Source organism: Zonotrichia leucophrys, chromosome 1A (genome assembly GCF_028769735.1).
Source record: "Zonotrichia leucophrys gambelii isolate GWCS_2022_RI chromosome 1A, RI_Zleu_2.0, whole genome shotgun sequence".
Taxonomy (NCBI): domain Eukaryota; kingdom Metazoa; phylum Chordata; class Aves; order Passeriformes; family Passerellidae; genus Zonotrichia; species Zonotrichia leucophrys.
Window position 1 is genome coordinate 34573265 of NC_088170.1, and position 26341 is coordinate 34599605.

The window sequence follows — 26341 nt, forward strand, 5'->3', positions numbered from 1 at the left end:
CCCGCCCCCTTTCCGCCCGCCAGCCAATAGCGGCGCCGCTTCGTTGCCCTCCCCGCCAATCAGGGCGCCGCTTATTGCTGGCTGGGAAGAAGCGCTCGGTGCGCGCGCCCGCCCGCTGTGGAGCTGGTCCCTGGCGCGGAGCAGACGAGTCCTCCTCCTCCTCCCGCTCCCCCGCCCCTTCTCCCCGCGCTTTGTTGGTGCCTCTCCCGGGAGAGCGGCGGCGGCTGCGGCCGGCGGCGATGCCCGAGTTCCTGGCGGATCCGTCGGTGCTGACCAAGGAGAAGCTGAAGAGCGAGCTGATCGCTAACAATGTGAGCCTCCCGGGCGGCGAGCAGCGCAAGGACGTGTACGTGCAGCTCTACCTGCAGCACCTCACCGCCCGCAACCCGCCCGCCCTCGCGCAGCCCGACTTTTCCAGCGACGAGGAGCGGGAGCCCACACCTCTCGGCGCCCGGAGCCGCGGAGCTGCTGCCGCCGGGCGGGTGAGTACCGCTGCCTCCTGCCCGCGCCGCCTCGGCTTCCCGGCAGCCTCGGGCCCGCTTTCCCGCCCGAACGGGGCCGGCCGCCTCCGCCCGTCGGCCGCGGCTCAGGGAGCGGCACAGCGCGCCGGGGTCCCCGCACGGGGTCGGGAGAGTCTCCGGCTCGGCTGAGGGTGGGATCGTGCCCGGCCGGGACGGTCCCGCCGCCTGGGGGAGAGGGGCAGCGGCACTGCCGGGCGGCCGCCCCGCGTCGGGGAGCAGCTGGGACGGCGGGGTCTGTGCCGGGGGCCAGCGGCTGCTCCTCCAGGACGCGTCCCTCCCTGAGCGCCCTTGGAGCCCCGGCGGGCTCGGGGGGCAGGGGCAGCGCGACCGCGCGTGGGGAGTGCGACGGCCCCTGAGGGTAAATTGGGAGACCTTTGCTGTAGCTTGGCGAGCGGTGTCCTAAGGAGACTGTTCCGGTGTTGGAGGAACGAAGCAAGAGAACTGCACGAGGGTGCAGCTTGCTCGGGAGAGGACTCCGGTCCGCTGTCGCTGTTGTACGGCAGCCACGCTACTCGGTGTAAATGCTTTAAATGAAAGGATGAAGCTGTGCGTGAACAGCTGGTTTGTTTCGCTTAATGAAGCGCACTGTTTAGTGTAAAGAGAGTCTGCGTAATGTAGATGTCTTGCTCGTACCTCTGAGATGTGTATTATAGCAAAGCGCCTCTGGTGCCTGTTCAGTTAGTCCCCTGTGCTTGTTTTCTTAGACTTTACACATGTAAGGAAAGGGGGAAGCTGATGCCGTTTGAAATTTTTCTCTTTGGGAAGCTGCGATTTCTTTCTTAATTTTTCATAAGTGGACTATAAATTTGCATATCTTGAGAAAGCAGTTTTGTAATTGATAATTGTAAGATGTCTGGTCTTGAGAAAAGGCTTGGATAATGATTATCAGCTTCCGGAGTCCTAATGCGTGTGATAATGAAACTATTTAATTGTATGTTAGATACTGTGTTTCAAAGGTCATTAGTTGAGGGAGTGCCGAGAAACGGAGTCCTTTGAAGGTCTTTCACTTTCATGCTTTAACCTTCAAAAGCTCAAGAGAACAGTTCTTGAATTAAAAAATTGAAAACTGCAACTTCAAGGGGAAGAGATCTCTAGAATCAAGTTATTTACCTTAATATCTGTCTGTTTCGGACACTTAACTGGCATTCACTGAATGCAGTTACAAGGAAACAGACATTTCTCTGACTTACTGTGGTCTGCTGAAAGCATTCAGAAGGTGCTTTTGAGTAAAACAGGATGAGCTTGAATCTGACTTGTTTCATGCTTGTTGGAGGAGGAACATCTCAGAACTGCTAGTTCCTATTCTAGATCTGAGTTTTCCTTTCCACAGCGCTTAAGTTTAAACAATTATGGGTGACTTTTTTGATGTTTACAGAATGGGTGGTACTCCTACACTTTTGTGAACAATATCTGGAAGGCTCTGCGCTATTTATGCTTATCTGGTGTGTTAGTATCAGAGCATTGTATCATCAGAAGTTCCAGAACTTCAGCAAATACTCTAGTGCTCAGATTCGGGTCCATTGTGCCCCGTGTTGTGTCGCCTTCCCCTTAACCTTCCTTCCCCCAAGAACCAACCGCAACCAAAACACTCAGAAAAATCCCAAACAGTACCTGCCAAGCAAAACAAACTTGGATGATGTGTGCTTGTTGCCTCCTTTGTGCTACTTGAGTAGTTCTGTAACTGCTTGTAGCCCGAGTAACTGTTGTCCCTGTTAATGCCTTTTGGCATAAGGGTGTTTCACTGATCAGCTGTCCTTCAAAAAGATTAGCACTCGTGTCTCCAGAGCAATTTGCTCCCAGAACAATTGGAAAGAAGAGGAAGAGTGAAGGAAGGCTGATATCCCAGGGGACTGGGATTCAAAGCAAAATATCTTAATAAGATTTAGAGAGGACAAGAGGGAAAGCAGTCAGACGTTTGAAAGAAGTTAGAGGTAAGGGGCGAGAGAGGAACAGGAACTGGAACTGCAAGCAATTATGGAAAGGATTAATACAATAAAAGCGCGGGCTTTGCTCCATTCCTCTCTGTGCCTGCTCGCCCTTCCCTTCATTGCGAGCACACAGTCAGAAGGCTCCCGGTCGGAGGCTGCAGCGTGGCCGGGTCGCAGCCCCGGTGTGAGCGGGGCACTCGGAGGGTGGGGCGGGGTCGCGGGCCGGGCGCCAGGGGGCGCGCTCCGAGCGGCTCCGCCTGGGCGCCCGCGGGATCGCTCGGCTGCCTTAGCGGGCCTGGAGAGGGGCGGGCATCGCTCTTCTCAAAGTGCCTGTGAGCAACAAGTGCAAAGCAATCGTCTGAATGTTCGTGCTGCAGTCACTGAAAGCTACACCAGCTCTCTTAATAGTGGCGTTAGAGCTTGGACACGGCTGTAGTCATTAGTAATTTTGAACTATCTGCACTGTCATTTAAGTGCGGTTTTTCTAAGTTCTGAACATTTCATAATGCATTTAGGTGCTTGTTTTTTATTGATAAAAGCTGTGCAGAGACAAAATCCCATAGATTGAATTCTGTTGCAAATTATGTGTTTTGAATCTGTCACTCTTTTGGCTTAGCATTATGCAGCCCAAGAATATATAGCTCACTTTGGCTACATATTCCTACCAGAAGAGGAAGAGCTTTTAAAAGCATGCCTGTTTGTGCCTCAGTCTGATAATATTGTCTGGAGGAGCCAGCTTCTCCAGTTATACTAATGTTTTTGAGCAACTTTTTTGCTTTTTTTCCCTTAAGCCTGTTTAGCATAGTGGTATGTGAGGACAGTGACTAGGTATGCAAGACAGTGTTTTTCTGCAAGGTGAACCATCTGGATCTGAATGTCCCTCGTCCTGGTTAGTTATGGGCTGAATGTCAGCAAAGATAGCTCACAGAAAAAGTAACTATGAAATTAATTTTTGCCTCTCTAGGACCATTACTTTAAAGCATGTACCAAAAATATTGTCTTGATGCTGTTGTCAAATAGAAACTGTTCAGAGATTAGAATGTGTAGATTATTATGACTGAGCTTGTTGTGTATTTCATGTCCTGGAAGAATCACTTCTAAGGCGTATACTGAGTGATATTTTTGACCTTTAAAGTGATTATATGAAAAAGATCGGTCAAATGTCTCCTGTTAATGAAGGTATGATGAGAACATCTGGACCTGAAGGGCCTGTTTGAAAGGTCATACATGAGACCTATCAGGTAAAGATGTTTGGTTTGATGGGGGGGGAGGGGGGAGAGTTGTTTGTTTGGATTGTTGAGGTTTTTTGTTCCAATCAAGTGCCAAGTAACTAAAGAGCCAGCTCCAGCTTTTCATAGTCAGAATGCTGTGGTTGTGATATCTGTAGCCAAGGTAACAACAGCTTCAACCCCTTCCCTATTAGAAAAGAGAAGGTAATAGTAAAACTGGTAGTTTATGAAGATTAGGTTTGTGGGAAGCGTACTGGACGGGTGAGGCAGTGTAAAGCATCTGTGCGTGCCCAGTGAAGGCAGAGAATCTATTTGGTGTTTCCTGTGTGGCTGTATGTCTTCATTATGACCTGCCACACAAACATCACCCAGAATACAATTTAAATCCTTTGTGGCCTTTTAAAAAGCGCTCATCTGCTGGCTGAGAGAAAGTTGTGGGCAGCAGGGATGAGATGACCAAAGTTGTTCTCACTGCAGTGGGAAGTCCTGCCAGGCTGTTCTGCAGCTTCAGACTTTGAGAGGGTGTATTTCCTTCACCAAGTAACATAGAAATTAGTGTCTGGGAAGAGAAGGGGGTGGAAGGGTTGAATAGTCCTTAATCTTATAATTTATGACTGTTACTGTACATAGGCTTGGAAATTTTAAGTCTGGCACTTACTAGTCAAGGTTAAAAGGTAGAGAATTCACTAAGTTGTGTGCATCAGTATCTTTTGCATTGCTGCTGCATAATTCCCTTTCCATTGTTTATTTTGTCTGTCCTGTAGCTCTTGGTAAATATAGTCTCCAGGTCTTTAAGGTGAAAAAGTTCAGTAGGACTTAGGTTTTATTCCCCTTCTATTTTTTATTCTACCATGGACAATTTCCTGCAATAGAATTTTCTTTTTTAAAAATTATCTATTTCACAGTCTAAGTCTACTATTAACATTTTGCATATCCAGTTCCTTAACTTTACATGTCCTAAGAGAAATAGTTATTTGCTACCAGAGGGAACCCTGCAAACTGCAGAATTAAACAGCGTTTTGTTGGTGTGATTTGGGCTTTCTTTAGTCTAACCTTAACCTTAACATCTTAATGATTCAGAGAAATCATAAATAAGCCCTGACCCTTTTTGTGTCTGTGATGAAGCTGCACCTGTTTGGGATTAAAATCCTTGTGTATCCTGATGTAGATGCCATTTAACTTGGGATTTGAAAATAGTTTTTGGTGGTGTCTCATAGTTGTTGGTTTTATTATTTAACGGCTTCTTCAGCATGTTCCTTATGCCTGTTTTTGGGAAGTGCTGAGATTAGTACAGGTGCTTACGAAGTTTGCCTAATTACCCTGGTCTCTGGCTGTTAATTTATATTCAGCAGGAATGCCTGAGGTAAGGGGTGGGTTCTGAATTCCGGTTGCTTGCATTGTCTACTCTTCTTGCTAGCAAAAGGTGAAAGCTTTGTGCTGTCAAGAGATGACACTTGGAGAAGATGAAGTTCATTTATGCTGTTGTTTTTCTGTGGCCCTAGTACTGAGAATGCTGTGTGGCTTGTAATTCACTTCAGTACTTGTCTGAAGAGTTAGTTTCTAGGCAATTGGAAACCAAGCCTGACAGGTACCACTACCAAATTGCTATTGCTGATGTGAACAAATCTGTCTCAAGTGAAGTATGCAGATAATCTTCCATCTTCTGTTTTCTAGAAAATAGCAATGAATATATATTTTTTTTTTAGTGCTGTGAGCTCTGGATCGGATTAGAAGATCTTCAGATAAGGATTTATTGATTTGGGTATATTGTTGCAAAAATATTTACATAGATTTGGATGTATTACTGCAAAAATATTTACATTATGGGCAAAATGGTCAGTGGTACTACCTTACATTGGCAAATTCTGCCAGTTTCATTTCAGGCACTTCATCTCTGCACCACAGTAAGACAAATTTTGCTAGTGGTCTCAAAACAGATGAATGAGGGTGAGAGTTTTTGGATTTGTTTGCTTTTATTTAATGTACAGTGTTAAAAGTTTTAAGTTAGTTCTTTTGATCTCTCTCATGGTGTAGTCCAGCAGACAAGTTGTCCTGATTCACAGCAAGTGTAGTGATGCATTAGACTGTAATGGTAGCGGTAATTAAACTTGGTGTTGTTGCTGAAGTTGACGCTGTCATACCACAGCTGAGGGTGAGAAATTCTTCTGTCCAGCCTTGTACTTCCAGGGACTCACCTTGCGGTCCAGTGAATGTTTAGATGGCAGCTTTCTACTTGTACAAGGGAAGTCATTTGCTCCTGCTCTAAGGAGAATTGGTGTTCAAAAGTTAAAGCTGTGACCTTGCAGAACACAAAATGAACACATCTGGCCCAATTATTGAAGAACTCAGATTATTTTCAACTTCTTTCATCCCCTTCCTACTCTTTTTGTTTGCTGAAACTGGCTGTTTTGATGATCTCTGTTTGTGATAGTAGTGCAGGAAAAAGTGAAATGATATTTGAAGGAAAAAAGCCACAAAGAAACCATGAGATCTGTGAGTTTACTTGTGTTAGAGTGTCTGGTTTTCGGCTGTTTGGATGGCCTGGAAAGGCCTGGGGTGGCCTTGGGCAGCCCGCGTTTCAAAGGACGAGAAGAGGCTTCAGTTCTTTTCTCGGTCTCGGTGTTTATTAATTGTTTATCTAAAAGATTTTCTTTCGGCCCGACAGAGGTCTGCTCAGCAGCCAGCCTTGAGCACACTCCCTCCCTCCAGGGCGGTCGCCTATCTTTATACTCAAAGTTACGTATACAATATTTATCATTTTTCCCCAATACCTTTCACCCTTATTGCCTGGTGCACTTTTAGTAATGACCAATCCCAAAGTGCCACCATCACCACAGAAGATGGAGGAGAAGAAGAAGAAGAAGAAGGACAGGACATGCCCCAATTCCTCCATCTTACTTCTCTAAACCCCCCTGTACAGAAATCCTAAACCCTGTGTTTCACTCTCTAATTAACTAATCCCTTCACCATTCACCCCGGTGAAATCCTCCTATCCTCATACAGGTGTCGTCTCCCATGTAGGATCAAAGTCCAGCCACCAGACACTTCTGGCAACATTCCAGGACTCCCGAGCCCCCCAAGGGTGGTCTCGGTGACTCGGCACCTCAGTCCTGAGGTGCTGAGATCCCACATTAGAGTACCCTGGTACTCATTAGTTACAGTTAGATTTCTGATGGCTAACATTTGTGTAAAGCATCCAGAATGCTGAGTAGTTTTTCTGGTGTTGTAGTGACTTCTGTGGTCTCTAAGTGAACAAAGGTAGAGATACATTACATCAGGATTCCAGTTTCTCGAAATGGAATGTTGCTTTCCTGCACCATGGTAGTTTTTTTTCTGAAATATGGACTAGCACCTTGATTAATCTGCTTGGTCATGTGGGCAAACACCACAGCTCTCATTAGTCTAAACAGATCTCAACAAGAAAACCCAGCATTTTTTTCAGCACTTTTTTCTGTTTGGACTGTTCAGTAGTCCAGGAAAAAAAACACATTGAGTATGAAATTAAAGTTAGTGCAATATTTAACTTGACATAATGTTGTGACCAACATGTTCAAAAGTGAATAAAAGTCTCATTCAGCTGAAGGATTATTTCTTGTGTATGGCTCAATTGCTTCAAAAACAAATTAGGAGTGGAATGACTGATAAAGTGAGTTGTAAATCTGTCTTTAGTCAAATCTGCTTCTTTAATGGTCCTATACTTTCTTGGGACTGTTTGTCGTTTACTTCATAAAATAAGGAAATGCCACGATACTTAGAGATTCTGTTGCTTTTCAGCTGCTGATTTTAAGTTTATCATGCTGGAATATTCAGAAGCCAGAGGAAAACTTGGAGTCAGATATATTTGGGAAGCCCTCATTCAGTCCCTGCTTAGTTTTAAAATATCAAGATATTTGAGGCAAGACTATATTTGCATGCAAACAAATATTGCATTAATAGCTAGATAGATTCTCTTAGCTCATGTAAATCATCTTAGTGTAAAAAGAAAAACCCAAACAGATAGGCCTAGACAACTGAGTTGAGAAAAGTGCTAAGTACAGAAATTGTTTCTGTTTATATAATGCAGCTTTGAGATACTGCTTTGAAATAAGTTATTTGTATCAAGGTCTTTCTTAGTAAAGAGCATGCAAATCCTAAGCATGCTTTTTTGTTTCTTCCCTCTTCACTTTTACAATCCCTATCGTAGCAACAGAGGCTTCCCAAGTTGAAGTGTTGCGATCACTCTGTTTGGATCGAGCAGAAACTGCTAATTTAGGAGTAGCATCTCAGCAGATTATTTTCATAGCCATCTGCATGCGGTGATGGTGCATTGCCAAGTGTTCAAGTAGTGTTGCCAGAGTTGGATTTAGAAGTTTTTAGAGCTGCAAGTAGCAGAGGCCTAAGCAGACAAGTAGGATTTTGAAAATATGAGACTGTTTCTGATTTTTGCCTTCCCTGTGCTCACCTTGTAGTATCATGTAATCTCACAGAGAATGACAGGACACATAGGAGTAGGGGGTTTGGTAACTTGGGTGAAAGTATGTAGATACTAAAGAACTTGTTCCATATCATTAGAGGAGGAGATGACCTATCAGGTAGAAAAATAATGCAAAGAAATGCCAATGTAACATAAATATTTGTAGTTTTGTGTAGTGATGGTGAAATGGCTAAAAGCTTACTTCTCCAGTTACAGGAGAGCAATCCCTTCCCACTGTATATTTGAACTTCAGATTAAACCCAAGACCAGAGTAATGAGTGATTTTAAGAGGAGACTTGTAATGGGTATTTCCTTCCTAAGCAGAAAACTTGTGCATGTTTTCTTAGTAGGTGTAAGTGTTGGTACCATTTCACATAGGCTTTAGTAGTGATCATGGGTGAGAATAGAATTAATTTCTTCTGGATTTATATATTTGGTACTCCTATGTTTTCCTGTTCCCTTAGAAGAAAGATGTGTTCAGTATTAACTGGAAACACTGTCTCTCATTTCTCTCTCCTGTTCCAGAAAGCCACAAAGAAAACTGACAAACCCAGACCAGAGGAGAAGGATGGCCTAGATATAACAGAGATGAGTAATGAAGACCTTCAAGAGCAACTTATGAAGTATGGAGTAAATCCTGGCCCAATTGTAGGTAGGTCAATTGAACTAGCAGATACTGATCTGTTTTATTTGTCACTATGAAATTTCCCTGGTACAGTTACTTTGTAGTACCAGCACTGTTGCAGTCCTACTTCTCACCTAGGATATTTTCATTGTACTGTTTACATTGAGAAGTCTTAAAGCATTGCAGTGGACAAGTCTGCAGTTTGCTTCTCCTGTTCTAGGCCAGCTGGAGATGTTCCAAGCTGTGTTCTGAAGCTGTGTGACTTAGTTAAAGTTCAGTGCTGGGGTGGTTACGTCCTCTGATACAGAGGTTTAGATCTGGGCCCACTTAAATAGGAAATACATCTTACATAATAACCTAATAGTATTGAGAGCCAAATAAGAACAGGGAACTTCCCTTTCCCTAGAGGATTTCCTACTCACTGCATTTTGCAGTAATGTTTTCCTTTGCTAATGTTTTTTTCTAGCCTAGCATTCTGTCCTGCGTACTGGCCTATGTCAGGAGTAGTCCTGACCCCAGCCTAATCTCCTGCCTTGGACACTGTCTGTCATGTGAGATCAAAATGCCTTGCCTTTCAGATTGTGCAGTAGCCTAATGGCAAGGGAATTTGATTTCATAACTCTTGAAAAAAAGATTGTTTTCTGTAGTATGCCGAGCCTTCTGTGGAATGTTCTTGAATCCTAGGTAGATGGAAGTGTCTGTGACTGAGCCTGCAGTCCTGTGTGTATTCAAAGTCTTATCTGTAATATTTTCAGTTAACTGATTCTGCATGCCTTGCCATTCATTGTGTACCTCTGGATATTACTCAAGAAGCTATGTAGTCCACTGGAAAGGCATTTACATTTGGTCTAATTTATTGCCTTTATACCCTCTAAATTCTTGGAGGGTATGGATACTTTCTTGAAAGGCTGCCATCTCTTTTAAATGATGGTTTCCTCTTATCAGAAAACTTCAAAAGGTAGATTTTTTTTTTCTTCAGCTAACTCTCAGGCACCAGTCACCTCTACGGATTTTAGCCAAAAATGTCCAAATATGGAAGTATGTGCTAGACTTAATGTTTTAGACAGCTTTCCTTGCTCATCCAAGCAAGCCAACCTGATGGCAGCAAGCAGAAAGTTCTGTTGTCGCTGCACCACCTCTGATGCTTATTGGACTGAATTTTCCAACAAGGCAAAGGCAAGGGCATTAATTCCAGGGTAAGGGAATTAGGGGGTTAATAGAGCAATCTGCATGGAAATAGTGCAAGGGAAGCAGTCAAATTCACTCTTTTTTTTTTTTCTTTTTTTTTTTTTTGTGAGGGAATATCAGCTTGTATATTGCTGCATATGAAGTAGCATATCTAAGAAGCAGGTAAATTCCCTTTCCATAGATTTCCTTTTTATAACTTTCAGAAAAAGAGGTCTTGAGATTATCTACAAATTCTCTTAAACTGAAAAGTTTGAGGCTTTAGAGGCAGAGTAGTGTACCTAGAGGTAGGGTGTGTGTGTATATATATAGAGAGAGAGAAACACTCTGGGCCATACAATCTGATTAAAAATAAACAAAACATTATGTTCAGAAATTCCCAAAGAATATGTAACAGCCCAGTTTATCAGTCAAGCCAAGAAAGATTAAAACTGCTTCTTTACCATGTATCCTTCCTTGTTTTAGCTACTACTAGGAAACTTTATGAGAAAAAGCTTTTGAAACTGATGGAACAAGGTCCTGACCTGAAGGCACCTGTGCCTCTCCCAGCGATTTCAACTACTGAGAACACCAGACAGAATGGAAACAATGATTCTGACCAGTACAGTGACAATGAGGAAGGTAAGGCTCGAGTGGAACTTGCATGGAAGCAGTTCAAATTATACATGAGTAATACTTGCAGTAGAAATAACCTAGGGATGTATGCTCTTGCTGTTGGGGGAGGCTGTAGGATACTGCTGTGGGCCACGTCAGTCATGTACTTGATCATGCAGTACCAGCACAGTGATCCAGGTGCCTGTTCTGGGAAAGGAAACCTTTGGCTACTGACCTGGTCCCTTTCATCCATTTTCCCCAGACTGGATGGAGCCTGTAAATCCAATAAACAGGAGAACTGCATGTTGGGTGTTTCAATGTTCTTTGCACTTCATACTTAAGTACTAGTCCAGTTTTGTCTAATGGTGCTCACAGTGGTTACTGTGGGATAGTAAATTAATGTTTGCTTATTAATTTTTTGTTCTTTTTTTTTAATGGCTACCACTTATGATTCAACCCCTTTATGCTCTGTTCTTTATGGACTTAGTTGAGGGTGGGTTGATTGGTTGCTCCTGGGTGTGTGTTTTGTGGGTTTTAATATCAAGTTTGTATCGAGCATGTGTAGTGGTGGGGAAAGTGGGACCAAAACCACACCATTGTGCAATTTAGAAAAATTAAAAACAGCCCAGGTTTTAAAGAATTACTTGAGTGTTAGAAGATGCTTATTTAGTGTGGTTTGGTTTTGGGAGTGGGTTTGTTTTGTTTTTTAATGGAATTTCCATGGACATAGGACAGAAGGGGTTGAAACGGAACTAGTAATTGGATTAATCTCCCTTGCATATTTGGGCTTATTTTTCAGCCTTTTTATCTTGCACTTTTAAGGGAGAAAGAATGTTAGAAATTGATCTATTAATGTTTGGGACAGCCAAGAGCCCAGTCACAACTGACAGCTAACTTCTTATAATTACATATGCTTCATATAAATACTAAACTCTTCACACACTGGGGAAAAAAACTCAAACCCAAATATTCCCCTTCTCCCCTACAAAAAAAAAGTTTTTATTAATAAATCTTAAATATGTTAGTGTAAAGCTATTAGAATTTTAGAAAAGCAGGGGAAATAATGTATCCTTTTATTGGTGAGATGACTGCTAACAACTCTCCTTTCTACTGCATCAAAAATGGGGTTTATATAAAAGGACATATATTAGAGGAAACTAAGCTAACAACTTGAAACAACATTGACAAGCTTCAATACATTTACTACAATCGATAGTAGAATGGTACTTTGGTTAAAGGAGTTGCAATTTGATAGCAGTTTCTAAATGGAACTGCTGGATTTGTCAAGGCTTATCTGAAATGTAGGATTTTTAGCAAAAGTAAATATGTGGATCAGTGTGTTGAAATAATTTTAAGGTTATTCTTCAAAAGTCTTTGTTCTTGTACATTTAATAGAAAATACACCTGCTTCACAGCTTTTTAAGGAAATGGTAACTCCTAAGAGTTCTGTTGCCTCTTGAAATGAATTTTTATTAAAATACATTTGGTTTCAACTAGTACAACAACAGTAGTATTAGAGAAACTAGTTCTATTAAAACTTGTTGCAGATCCGAAGACGGAGCTGAGGCTTGAGAAGAGAGAGCCCCTGAAAGCCAGGACGAAGGCGCCAGTCGCACTCAAACAAAAAAGAGTTGTTGAACACAACCAGGTATGTTTGTCATAGCAGCTCGTGGAACAGCTACTAACTGCAGGTGATGTGCTCACTAAACACCTTACTGCCTTTAACATTACATTTGACTAAGTGAGCTGTGCTGGATTTTAAAAGTTCTTTTAGAAAGCCTGTTCTAATATAGCATGAAAATCCTGTGAATTAACTATAGTGACTGTTTTTAGCATGGCTGATAGTGTTCAAAGTAATGGTCTGCTGATAGCTGTTTGACTTGCCAGCTGCTGCAGCACCTCCTAGAGAAGGATAGTAGGCAACCTTAACATGTTTAGTTTTGGAAACCTGGCAGATTAAGTCACGTGGGCTGATGGCTTTCTGTTGGATGCTCATAATCAACTTGATTTAATAAAAGCAGTGTTTTTTCAAAAAAAGAAAAGTTAGGAAAAAGGGGTGTGTGGGTTTTTGTTTGTTTTTTTTTTTAAACAAGCTTTTTTAAATGCATACATATATCTGTAGCTATCTAATCACATATATATATGTATGCATTTTAAATACGTCTGTTTAATGACTCATTTAAATGTAATCTGTGAAGTAATGTATTTGGGTATACGCCTATATGTATAGGTGTGTGTATGTGTGTACACACACACACTAGCTATGTAATATTTTTTTCTTTAACTATGTTTGTAGCAGCAGTACTAGAGTAGACATGAATTTGTTGAAAAACTTCTCCTATGAAGAAAAAGAATAAATAACAAGTGTAGATCTCCTGCCTGTTCTTTACGCATAAATATTAGTTCTGCTGTCTTGATGGAAGAGAGATTTCACAGAATCACCTCTGATTTTCAAACTGCTGAATACAGGGTATGGTAGTTGATGGCTGATCTGTCCTTCTGATGTGAAAGCAACACTAAATGCCCTCTTCCCCAACTTAGGATACTTTGAGTCTTTAGAGTGTTGTTCATCTGTCCAGTAAGTAGTGGAGTTATGCTGAGTAAAGGACTCATAAAGAAACGTTCAATGACTCAGAATCTGGCTTGTTAATTGCTTGGTGTATTTTCACAGATCACAGTGACTTTTCTCAATACTTTGTTTTGTTTTTAAATGCCAGACACTCGCTATTTAGTGTGTGTGTGTATATGTATAAGCATGCTTTAGCTATGGATGTCTCTTAAAGTGGTTTAAATGCTGCTGTATCACTTTGAGTAATGAAAGACAGCTATGGAGATGCATAACTAGTTTGCTTATTTTAAGTTGGAGTTTTAGGGTGCAAGCTGAACAGATTTTACTTCAAAAAACTAAAACACACGCATAGTTCAATGTACCAAGCATGCTTTAATTTGATCAGGCAACTTCTGCTTGTAATGGTCTCTCTATAATGAGCATCTTAATCTTTAGATTCTTGTATTTCAAGAATCACTTTTTTTCAAAATAGTTATTCTTCCAGAAATCCCTGTCAGTTTCAGTGTAATAAAGATATTTCATTCTGTTAAACAAAACTTGTAGTCTTCAGGAACTTGCTTACAGAATAAATGAGATTTAGTGAGGTATTTTTGTGGTATTTTAAGTGATGATTTGTTTACTCAATTTTTTGTCATCCAGTATCACTGTATTAGTATCAGGTCATTACTCTTTTGGCAATCTTACACGTGCAGTACAGATGCAATATTTTGCAACTTGCATGTTAATAAAAAAATTACATCGTTTCAAAATTGCCAAATTCTTCAGAAACTCTTCAGTTTCTTAAACCTTTTACTTTTTGAACTTCTGATTGTTTCTTGTTTGTTTTTGTTCTAATACAGCAAACAGACAAAACCATCGAAAAAACTCAAAACAAAACAGCCCCACCCACCCCCAGTTAAATTTTGCAGCTGCTTGAAGCCAAGAACAACTTAATGCTTTTGGCTAGCAAATGTGTGTAGTCATGTATTTTGCTGAGAACAAAATGAGAACGTGGAGATGATTTTTTTTTTTCTTTCCTCTCCTTCTTCCTATGGAATTACATTGTAGGTTTTCAGCAATGTATCAAGGGACTATGCTGATTTTGCAGAGCTATTTGAGCCATTGTGCACTGTGTGGCATTGGCACAAAGATAGAGTGTCTGAAGCACGGTGAGGCTGAGCTGGTGGACAATGTGGAGTGAGCAGACTTGCTAGTTACTTCTAGGTCCTGTGCAGCACTGCTTTTAGACCAGATGTATGTAGCTTACAAGGCTGTTTGTCATTTGGCATGGCTGGATGTAGCTGTTCTCTTGAGAAGAGAGTGCAAAGAGATAGATAGCTATTAGGCACACTGCTGCACAAGAAATTGGGTGGGGAGGTTGAGTATGTGTCTTATCAGTCAGTTAGCAGTGGGGGGCTGGATGAACTTGAGCTCAGCTATTTGTGTTTTATTACCTCTTCATAGGGAAAAGTTGGCAGAAAATCCTAATTTTAATACCCCTTTCTAATCCAGTAGGTGAATCTGGAGTAGGAGTTCAAAACTGAGCCTAACATGTCATAGTAAATGGCACTGGGCAGAAGGAGGCAGGATAAACAATGTAAATGTTAAGGAGCAGTGTAGAACTAGTCTCTCTCCTGAAACTTTGTGTAGTGGCATTCTGCATGTGCTGTGTTCCCCTACCCCTCCCTGTATTTTTTTTACTACCTGTATAGTAACTTGGTAAGTGATAGCTGAGGTAAGTCATAATCTATAGCTCCACTGCTCATGAGTTATTTGACAGAAGCAGACACTGAACACGGCTTGTGTACCACACCATTGTTGTTTCTCTGGTTACATTACAGGGTGGTGGTGTACCCAACATGAGCATTACATTTTGACAGGGTTGGAGGCCTGCTCTGTTGACAGTGAGGATAATTATAACTGTAGACAACAAGTTTTATTTCTTCTTTTTTGTTTTGTCTGTTGACTGTGTTCTACTGAAATCTGGATGGGTTTTATAGAGTAGATTCTGGTTTTTCCTAGACTTTTCATGCAAGAAAAAAATTGAAAGTTGGTACTTAAAGCATATGATTAAAGCATCTGAAGAAGAGAGGCAGTTATTATTGAATTGCTTCTAACTTTCATAAGTAATTCATAGTCAAATAGTCTGGAATGGGGAGCTCGTGGTTACTAGTATGAGTAAATTTGCCTTCCTGCTTTCCTGAGTAGATTGTTGGAGTAGAAACACTTTGAAATTAGTATTTTTTCTCTAAGCTTATAAAGAACACCTCTCAAATAGAAAATGTATGGGGTTGAGGTGAGGAATTGTGATTGTAGGTTGCAGGATGGAAGAGAATGTAGTGTCTGATAAATATTTAAGAAGGGGTTAGAAGATGTTTCATCGAAAGTTTGTTAAAATTGTAAAGAATTTTGGAGAATTAGGCTGAAATCTACCATTCTAAAAAAAATCTGAATCTGTTTGGACCTGAGGTCTGTGCATTTGTTTTATAAAATACTTCAGTGACTTTGGAATGAAGTGAAACACTTGTGCTCCCTCTGCTGTGTATGTAGTAGCTGTTATACAGAATTTGTCATAGAACCATAAAGCAGCTCAGCATCTAGTTTCACTGTCCCTTCTCAATTAATAAATATTTTTCAGCCTGTTCTCTTAAGGCATTGCTTTGGGTCTGAAGCTGTTCTAGTGAAGTAATTTCCACTATTGAACCTGTAACTGACAGTTGCAGTGTATAACTTTATTTAGCAATGAGTGTAACTTCTAAAACCTTGGTAATACATCACTGTATGAGGTGTTAGTGTGCAAAGATAGAAATATTAAAAAAGTAATTTTTATTTTTAAACTTAACCAAATAAAAAGAAAATCTTGTATGTAATCTAGATGAAGCAGATCCACATCTCCCTTTCCATCTTGGAATTAGTTTTGAGGGGAATATTTGCTTTGAGCATGAAACTTGCAGTAAAGCATAGGGAATGATCTTTTGTTAATGGCTATAAAAGTTTGGTACTTCATGCTGTTACTTCAGTTTGTAAGAGATCTGTATCAGGCTTGATTGTTTAAACCTGCTGTTATGTGAAAAGTTTTAGTTTCATCGCTGTATGTGGAAACTTTTTAAGATCATTAAATGTCTCTCCCTGCCCCCTGTGGCTGAAGATTAGTTCCTGCTGAAACCTAGGAGGCGGTGCATAAACTGTGCCCAACTCTGCCTGAGAAAATAGATCCCTGTCTGTAGAGAAAAAGGTGATGCTTTCTGCTTATGCTCATGGATTTATTTTTGTATGTGTGTGTAGGCAGGAAATGTAATGGGACTGAAAGCTTCATGTCTGCTGTCCATGAGTTGATGTAAGTCCTCATGTTAGCTCATTCTAGGGCAGTGAGCAAATCAGTTTTTACTGTTGGGCATTATCTATTCAGTTCTGTATTTGGACAATATGCTCAAATATAAGTATTCTGGTCAATGCTACTAATCTAGCTAGCTATTCATTATTGATTCATTATTAGGATCTAGAGTTTTTTGATTGTAGACATGTTGCTTCTGGAGTGTGCATGCTATTTTGGCTTTTGGCTGTGAGTATCTGATATTTGGAGCTGGTTTTCATGTATGTGATCATGTGTTTGATGCTTGAATAGACCTATTCTCAAGATGGAGTTACTGAGACTGTCTGGACAAGTGGATCTTCAAAAAGTGGACCTCTTCAGGCATTTTCTAGGGAGTCTACAAGAGTGTCAAGAAGAACACCAAGAAAAAGGGTGATGAGAGGCTTTTATAATAGACAAGCTTTTTTTTTTTTCTCTCACTCTTAGGGTCCCAGTGGCTCTTTTATTCAATTGTTGTCTTTTGTTTGTTTTAAACAAACAGGTGGAAGCTACAGCACAGTTGCCTGTAGATGATGCTGTAATATCAGAGAGTACTCCCATAAATGAAACTGTGTTGGCTGCAAGCGACGAGACCCTAGTAAATATGCTTAGTAAATATGTTTAATCAGTTGTGGTATTCTTCTGTAATATATCTTCACTGACAGAATCATTCTGTTTTGGACAAACAGGAGATTGTTTTAAGGAAAGTAAGACTTCTCAGTAGTCTTTAAGAACACATACTCAGTATCTGTTTTAGAACCTAATACTCTTTACTTTGAGATGGGACTAGTTCAACACCTAGGTCCCATCTAATGTCATTTGGGGGGGGAGGGCTGAAAAGAACCACTTTACAAGCTTAGATACTTTCTAAAAATTTATTTAAGTACATGCAGAATATTTGCTTTTAAGTTTGGCTTTTCTTGTGAACTAAATAACTTTTATGTTTCTAAATGGCTTAAGAGAAACTACTTGGAATGATAAGCAGTGTGTTTCCTTTGCTGATCTTGGAGCATCTTTTACATAACCTTCTTCAGTAACTTCTAACATGCATATATTCAATGCACATAAAGGTTTTATTTTTTGGTTCTGCCACCTTGCCCCTTTTCATTTTGTATTTTGGCTGTTTCTGAGTTTGAACAATTTTGAATCTCGGCAGGTTGGCAATAGGGTGCCTGGAAATTTCAAGCATGCAGCTCCTACGCTGTCAGTCAGTGAACTCTCAGACATGCCCAGAAGAACACCAAAGAAACTACTGATGACAGCTGAAGTAAATAAATTAATACTTAGATTGCTCTTGCTTACTCTCTGTGAACAAAATTCTTGTGTGTATGTGCTTATTTCTTAGTACAGAGGGGGTAGAGGATGTCACTGCCTGGGTGACACCAGTCAAAATAAACCAGTGTTGTCACATGACATAAAACAGAATATAAACTTATTTTCGTCTTCCCCTTTCAGATTTGGGTGTGTGTGTGAAAAATCTGATTTTTCTCTTTTCCTAAGACAAATACATTTTGATGTGTTATTTCTCCTTGTGCTGCTATTTTTCTGAACAAAATATAGATTTTTTTTTCTTTTAAATTCTTTATAGCTCAAAGTAGAGTAGATGTGGGTTATCTCCCTTTGAGCTTGTAAATCAGCCTATTCTGAAAAAATGCAATGTGCTTTAATTTAGGGAATTATGTAGTAGAATTACTTTAGACCAAATTCCTGAATTAAAAAAGTATCTGTAGATTCCTGATGGTTATCAAGAGAGAAAAGAATTCTTTTATTGTTAACCTATTCAGGCTGTCAAAAATTATCTCTTGGAGAACTGTCTAAAGCACCTGCAAGTATATGTAGTTGTATTAATGTAATAGTGTAATGTGGAATTTTACATTACAAGATGCTGTTTGTCTGTTCATTTAGCTCTAGATGAAGCTGCTATTAACACTTCATTTACAATATGACTGCAATGTAGGCTTAGTTGTCAAATAGAATGTTGTGGGTCAACTTGATGTTCTACTCCAAACTGCTGATGGGGTTTTTAGTCAGTATTTTACTGTACTGTGGTTTATTACAGCATACTGTATGGTTTATTACAGCAAGAAGAGACAGATTGCCCACATCAGTGCTTTTTAAATCATGTTGGTCACAACCAGTCCTGTGATCTGCTCAACACAGCCATGATAGAGGTGATGGTTAAGTTTTTTTGATCATCTACATCATCGGCTTGCAGGTGTATAGGATTTATACAACTTATTCTTTATCTTAAAGGAAACTGAGGTGATCACGGAATGCTTTAAGACACCAAAAGTGACTGGATGGCTGCCAATAACTAAGGTTAAACTTCTAAAACCCAAGAAGTAAACTTCTTGAATGGCACTGGGTGACTCATTCATTCTTACCAATTGCACATGGTAGTGGTCACTGAGATAGCTATGTAGAAACTTTTTTGTTTTGCTGTCTATTTGGCCTCTAACTGTTTTTTGTTTCCTAGGTGCTGGAGAGAACTACAGAAGAAAGAAGAGTAGAAAGGGATATTCTTAAAGAATTGTTCCCTTATGAAGTATCAACACCTACAGGAATTAGGTAATTCTAAGGTTTATGGGGGCTTTTTCTCAGTTCTTGTAAACCTATTTAAGCTGAGAAATATCTTTTGATTATATTGACAGATTTCTGAGGAATAGTTTTTGCACTCTGGCTCAATGACATTTGTGACAGCCACCTATTCTTCTGTTCTATACACACAGATTTGTTACCAAAACAGCCCCCTCTCTATTGAAATTGGAGGAGGGAGAAGGAGAACAGGGTGGTACTATAGTAGGAATTATTACTGGAATTTCTGGGTGGTGAAAGTTAAATGGAAAGGGCTTTTCTGTGGTAGTGACTTGCAATATTTAAGTTTTTGACAACATACAACTGCTTAGGCCTGCTTAAATTAAGGAAAGATCTCACAGCATATATTTGAGTTTTCTTTTGTAAAGCAAGAAAGAACTTTCAGGTAACCTATTTTTTCCTTTAGGTGGCAGTCATATTGATTACTGTTAGCGTCAATGAGGATGGCATCTGTGAAAGGCTGTTACTTGTGTATTTGGGGGTTATTTTTGTGTCTTTATATTTAAACAAAAATTGAAGCAACCATCTGGTTAATTAAGTAATTTAAAAAATGCTCTGTTTAGAGGATATGAGAAAAAGTTTCCCCATGTTAAGATGTGAAATTATCTCCTGTGTTTCCAACACGTTAATTATATCTTCAATTTAAACTTCAATTGCATAAACTCTTGACCATAAGGAGTATATATAGTACCAGTTGCTACTGCTGTGGTGCATCTGCTGACTACTCAAGTTTGCTCTCCTGTTTTGAGTTAAATCCATACCACTTTTTCTTTTCAATAAAAATCATAAATGTGTACTCCTTGTATATAGGAACTTGGCAGTGTACATGGGGTTTTTCTAATCCTTGCTGCTTTGTCTTTTGCCTCTGTGTATGGCTTAGCCATCAGTAGATGTTTTATTGGCCAGAGATAATCTAATGCTTAGAAATCCCAGCAGGGATGCATAAGTAATGATTAAAAAAGCAAATAGAGGGAGATACTTTCTACAGTTTGATTGCCAGCTATGATCCTTTTTATGTGGATAGGGTGAAGTAGCATTTGAGGGTTTTTTTAGAGTGTTTGCTTGAACACTGAATTATTAACTTGTCTACCTGTCAAGCTTCAAAAGTAGTATTACAGGTACTATATTCACCAGAAATAATTCTTAGTTCTTTATTATACTAAAACTTCCCTATGTACTTTAGATTGCCCTTTGAAATATGCACTATTTCAATTTGATTTTTTTAATTAACAGTGCTAGCTGCCGTAGACCAATCAAAGGAGCTGCAAGCCGGCCTCTAGAGCACAGTGACTTCATACTGGAGGAAAGTTACTCTAAGTACGCGCAGAAATACGGTACCTCCACTGACACCAAGCCAGAGAAACCATCAATAAAAAAAGAACGCCCTGTTGCCCTGTGGATAAAAGTTCTTCTCTTTGTTATTGTTTCAGTCTTCATGTTTTTGGTTTATCAGTCAATGGAAACTAATCAAGGAAATCCCTTTTCTAAATACCTGAAAATGGTCTCTCCGGGCAGTGCCGAATGAATATCTTTCTGAAAGGCACACCCAGTTTGATCTCCTGTTTTTTAATTGTAGAGAACTCTTCTGCCCTCTCATCGGCTCAAGGACTTCTTACAAATAATGTGATTGGAACCTGATAAATTGGATAATTGAAGAAAGATAATATTAAATGGACATCGGTAACTTTCTGGACTTTGGACAAGTAGGAGATCACTGCCATAGGAGTAACATTTTTTTAAATCTTTGAACTTTTTGTAGGCTTTATTTTTTTAATGTGGACATCCTTTAAATTCACTTTTGAGAAAATGTATATTTGTTTTTGAAAGAACTTGGAAGCTGAGAAGGGCAAAAATGTAGTAAAATGTGAAGCTGTGTTTTTAAAGCTTTTCCTTTGTACAGAAAAGAAGTTGTACTTCTGTCTCTAGACTATAGCGGAGAAGGATTTTAACATAGGAAAAGAGAAATGCATTTCTTTATGCATTTTTTTCAGTAACAACATAACTGAATTTGATCTCTTAGGATGTAGAGAGAGTACAACAACCTTTTCTGTAGATTACTGTAACTTTTTAGTAAATGTAACTGTAAACCTGTTTGCATTTCTGTAACAGTCCTAGTATCATATTAGTAACTCTGTTTAAGTGTAATTTCATTTAAATGTATCCCTTCATTTTAGTGCTTACAGTGTTGTAGGAGCTGAATACAAATTTAATTGGCAAGAGATGTCTTAGAGGAACTTATTTATTAGTAAAATGTGTGGGAAATAAAAACAACATCATAATAATTTGCCACTAAAATACTTTTTGGGTCAAGATTGTTATCTGAAGCAGTCAAAATTCCAACATTAGCAGTGGTCTTTTTTCTTTTTTAAAAAAGCGAGGTCTTTCCAACACAGCTTTATGTCATTATCTTTAAATATTCATGTAGAGAAGTATTCTCAAAGTGTGAAAATTCCATATGAAGTTTTATTCTTGTATGAAGAGGGCATTGCTGCATTTTCTGCTAGTTTCATCTTTTAAGGTGAGATTTACTACTTTCATGCCATTGACTATTTTTCTCAGTGGAAGCATGCTGAAACACTCTCCATTGTGTAACTTGGTTGAGCAGGCAGCTGACTTCACTACTACCAATGAAGAGTGATAAGCAAAAAATCTTTTTAAAGTGAATGTATACATTTTTGGTGTGCTTAAATCTGCAGCATACAGATGTTCAGTCTTATTGCTTGGTACAAAATTGCAATAAATCATACTACTTATTCTTAAAGTGCTACTTATAAAAAGCTGAGAACATTAGTTAATAGTCAATATCTTTTTATTCTAGGTACAATTATTGTGTAGACTATAGCTATGGGGAAGCTTTACTTTCTGTGAACTTTGGGACAAACATGGTAATTTGTAGCAAAGCAATAGTTTTGGGGTTTTTTTCCTGTTTAATGTTTTTTTCCTTCTAAACTGCTTTTTTGAGTAATTCAAATAGCTAAACTTGTGTCCATCCTGTAGGGAATTGTAACATAAGACATTCACTTTTGGTGTCAAAAATGGAGAAAAATAAAAATGATTTTAATGTGTGTGGATTTTCCTTATCAAAATAAATGCATTGCTGAAAGGCATCAAAAGCAAGACAAATGATGTATCAGTGGTGTCATTTTGTGCTGCTATAGTCTTCCATATTGAAAAAAAATTAGAAATCTGATAGTAAACAGGTCAGTTCATTTATCTGGTGGCAGGAGTATCATCATATTTCCAGTATCAGTTTTGCACCATAGTTCTTTAGCCAATGTCAGGCCTTTAATTTGGATGGGGGGAGAAAACAACTTTCATTTGTTCTTCAATGCTGAAGAACTTCGTTTTCACTTTAAATTATTTCTCACACCACTTTGCATGTTTCAATGTAAAATATAGCTTTCTTTCCTAGTTACATGAAATACTTTCAGTTAACCTCCTCCAGGGATACTACTAGCATCATCAAAGAAAGAAAGCAAGCCACAATCAAAACATACTGCAAACTGAATTTTGTTACAATTAAATGTCATCATTCTTTCATTTTTGCACTGTTTTGGAGAATGCTGTCAACTTCAGTGTTACCTCACAAATGATAAAATTTTCAAGAAAAGTCCTCAAAGTAACCCACATCTAGTTCAGTTGTAGTTGGAAGGCACTGCATCTTCAAGAAAGGAATGGTTTTTTTAATATTTCAGACAATTAATGGTGTGAGGTAACCCTGAGAGTGGGATCTTTCTCCTAGCCCCAGAGTTTTTCATGGTATTCTGAGTAACACATAGTAGTGCTATGAGCTGTATGTACTTAAAGCCTTATAACTACTGCAGTCTAAGTTAAGCTGAAGTATATAATTATACTGTAATCTTTGTATCAAGGAGCTGTAGCAATAGGCACTGATGTTCCTTTTTTTCTTTCCTTTTACACATTCTCACTTTTGATCCATGAGTTCATCTTGTTTTTTTAGACAGAGACAGCTTGAACTTTCAGAACCAATGACAAAATAGAGCAACTTTATGGACTAGTATCAAAAATGTAGTTTCAAAAATGAGTGGAGTTCTGATGTAGTATGATTTAAGGAGTCCCTTCTAGGGCAAGGACTGCAACAAGCCTGGAAAAGGTTTGTGGAAGTTAATGGCCATGACAATGTTATTTTGGGTTTGGATCTCATGATTGGTCATACTGCTCAGAATGCTGATTTCCTGTCTGAATTGGAGTTAACACACAGCTTGTTTTTGTCCCCTTTAAATTCTGTGCTAATCTTTCAACATGCACCCAGTCTTGGGAGCCTGTTATCAGGCTGTGGATCACTAGAGGCTTTCACTTGCAGTCTTGAGATTAATCTTACAGCATCTGATCCATGGTGAGAGCTTAAGTAGTGTCTAAGAGAATACATTTTCAAGAAGGATCTTAAATTCAAATTCTCTGTGTGTTTTAAGGCCTTTATTTGTATTTACATAAGAAACCGCGTGAAAAAACTTCTCCAAGCTTACTTGCTAACAGCATGCTCAGCACTGCCCTACAGAATGATTTCAGATCCCTCCTGGGCTTGGTCTATGTGTTTTGTTTTGTTTCCTGTGGCATAACTTACAAAGCTCTTTATGGTATTAAAATTCCTGCTAATTACCTTCTTTGCTAGTTTTGTGGACAAGATACCTTTAAAAAAATATTTTAACTGGTTTATGCAGATTCAAAGCAGAAAAGCTGAGTACAAAAAGAATGCCTTTAAATGATACAAAGAAGACTCAGAGGTAAAATTTATGTAATTGCAAATGAAGCTGGTGCATTTGGTTTACTTTGATATGGCTTAAGTAACATATTGGGTGGAATCGAGACAGGGATGTATAAATTTTGTGTTTGCAAAGGTAGGTGTTTCAGCATACCCTTTGTTGTCTGTTAATGTGGCTTTTATTGTGTGTTTGGTGAGTCTACCTATCTTTGTCTAAAATTGTCCTTTGACTTGCTTTTCCTTTTTCCTGGGGGAATTTACTGGGCTGCTTTGCAACAGCAAATTACTACAATGGATATGTACGTGCATATGTCAGACAGCACAGGGTCTCCAAGCTGATTGAACTGGTAAAGCAGTCCTAAGATGTCACAGAAACCTGTAAGTACTGTGTATCTGCTGATACTAACAAAAAAAAAAAAAAAAATCCCACAAGTTTTCTGTTCCACCATTCCACCACACTTTGAAGTTCTTTGTTAGCATTGGTAGCCTGTGGTTAAAACATAATAACTGCACTGTCTTATTTATTTGTTCTTTAGGAAAAAAAATGTGATGCTTAAAAGATAAACTATATACTGTGTGAGGAGAATGAAAAAAAAATTAAAGAAATATTATTAGACAAGGATATCCATGGCAGCAATTAATAAGAATAGAGGTTTCACTACTTTTTGTGTTGAGAACTGCTGTTGTTCAACATTGGAAGCTTGGATCCTGGTGAAGGAAATGCTGCAGGCTAAGATTTCCCTTGGGCTGTAAAACCTGATCCATGACTGATTCTAGAACCAAGGTCTTGTTCTGATGTTGCAACAAGGAAAGTGTATATAAAGTACAAGTTTACAATGCAAGCAGATGCTGCTCTGCTAACCTGTCAGATGTGTGGATGGATGGTTGTTTCAGTATCTCGTGTATTTCTGAAAACAAGGTCACCTGGGAAACGAGCTGCTAAGAGCTTTGATTTTACTTGCAGGCTTCACCAAAATGTTATAACTGTGAAAAGTTACTGTAAGACAGGAACTAGCCTGCATGTCCTTGATTGTATTGTGAGGTGAAATTGGGGTCGGAAATGGAGAGGGTATGTGGTGGGTGTTAAAACACAAGGATAGATGAAATTAAGAACACTCCAGAGTTGCAAACTGAAATTTTCCTAACTTCATAAACCATGTAGAGCTATTGATTAAAATGATGGATTTAATTTACAATAGCTGTTTTTACTCTGAATTGGACAGAGGTTGACACTAGAAGGTAACACCTTTCAAGTGTTCACCTATTACTACCTGCAATGGCTCTCAGAAATTAATTAAATTTATCTAGGTAGTTTGAATTACAGGCTATTCCTATTTTATTCCTTCACATCTAGGAAAAGTGGTAGGTATTTTCTTTGTGAAATTTTATGTGTTCAGCAAGAATATACATTATTCCTGTATTTTCATGGGGCTGTGCTGTTTAGTAGTTAGTAGTACAGCTGAAAGAAGTTAATTGTCACTTAAAAACCAAACTCACAGTTTGTTCTGGAAAAGTTCTGCAGACCAACTCATAAGCGTCTGTATAGTTGTGCACACAAATTGCCATTAGATGTCTATAAATAGTCATCTACTCATCCTTTGTAATTGGAAGGAAGTTTTCTATATGTTAAAAATTGGAAAAGTGCAAGAATTGTAATAATTTATATGCAGTTTCAAGGTAAGAGCCCAAATCTCAATCATGTTTAGAGGTTACTATCTAATTGAAAAAAGTGTCAGTGTTTGCCTTTCAAATAAAACATTGTTACCAATAATTGTTTAGAGGTGAGGGAGTAGAGCAGAACAAGTAATGGCAAAATGAACAATTCTGGTTTGTTTTCACTGCTGCCACTGGCAATGAATTCAACAGCACTTTGGGCTGTCAGCTGGTTGCTAAATTAAAGTATTTGGAGAATGCAAGTTTCATTTGTCCTTTTCCTACTTGAGCCAGCTGGAGTGTAGTTTATTCAAGAGGCACTTAACCAACCTTGATATCTTTGACAGTGCTATTGGGCACTTTTGTCCTTGTAGGCCAGTCTCTCTGGATTCACAACTTCACTGTGAAATAGAGCAAGTAGAGCCAGGGTTTAAGGGCCTTCCTTGGGAAGACTGATAGGAGTCCCTTATCTGACCAAAGTTGGGGTGCAGTCATTTGTCCAGAAGTAAGAGCTGGGATATTCAGCACATCTCTTGCTTTCCTGGCTTGTGTGTGTATGCTGTTGCAGAGCACTATAATCAAAAGTATATTATCACAACAATGAAAAAGCGGAGTTATTGCCTCTTCAGTAACTGGAGAGCTGAACTGGTCTGTGCTAGTCTTGTACTATGTAAAAATGAGTGAAATCACCCTGTGCTGGTAAAGGCATAGTTAAAAATAGGGAAGGCCAAGCACGGGTCCTGTGTTACAGAACATTCTGCTTTTAACAAACCAGTAAGAAACAATTCTGTGAGCAGCTGCCGCCCTTGTAGCATAGGCTATGCCATGGTGCCCTGCAAGCTGACCCTCCGAAGGTGGAGCTCGGCCAGGGAGCCTGCGGGCAGCGCTTGGTGCTAGATCTGACCGTGCTTGGGCTGGCACAGTTCTCAGCTGGA

General features: G+C 39.4%; 1 protein-coding gene across 10 annotated transcripts; it reads left to right on the forward strand.

Moving 5' to 3' along the window:
• Positions 1 to 69: 69 nt before the first annotated feature.
• On the forward strand, positions 70 to 22147 carry TMPO (thymopoietin). 10 transcript variants are annotated; one of them, XM_064702112.1, is made up of 11 exons: positions 70 to 482; positions 8657 to 8783; positions 10407 to 10562; positions 12083 to 12183; positions 16709 to 16828; positions 16938 to 17033; positions 17592 to 17702; positions 18517 to 18606; positions 18689 to 18754; positions 18912 to 19003; positions 20264 to 22147. In XM_064702112.1, the coding sequence occupies exons 1-11, from the start codon at positions 240 to 242 to the stop codon at positions 20553 to 20555; spliced, it is 1494 nt and encodes a 497-aa protein (XP_064558182.1). In that variant the 5' UTR covers positions 70 to 239; the 3' UTR covers positions 20556 to 22147. The 10 variants fall into 10 exon arrangements, with proteins under 10 accessions (XP_064558182.1, XP_064558183.1, XP_064558184.1 ...); XM_064702113.1 differs by lacking the exon at positions 18689 to 18754; XM_064702114.1 differs by lacking the exon at positions 16709 to 16828.
• Positions 22148 to 26341: the final 4194 nt, after the last annotated feature.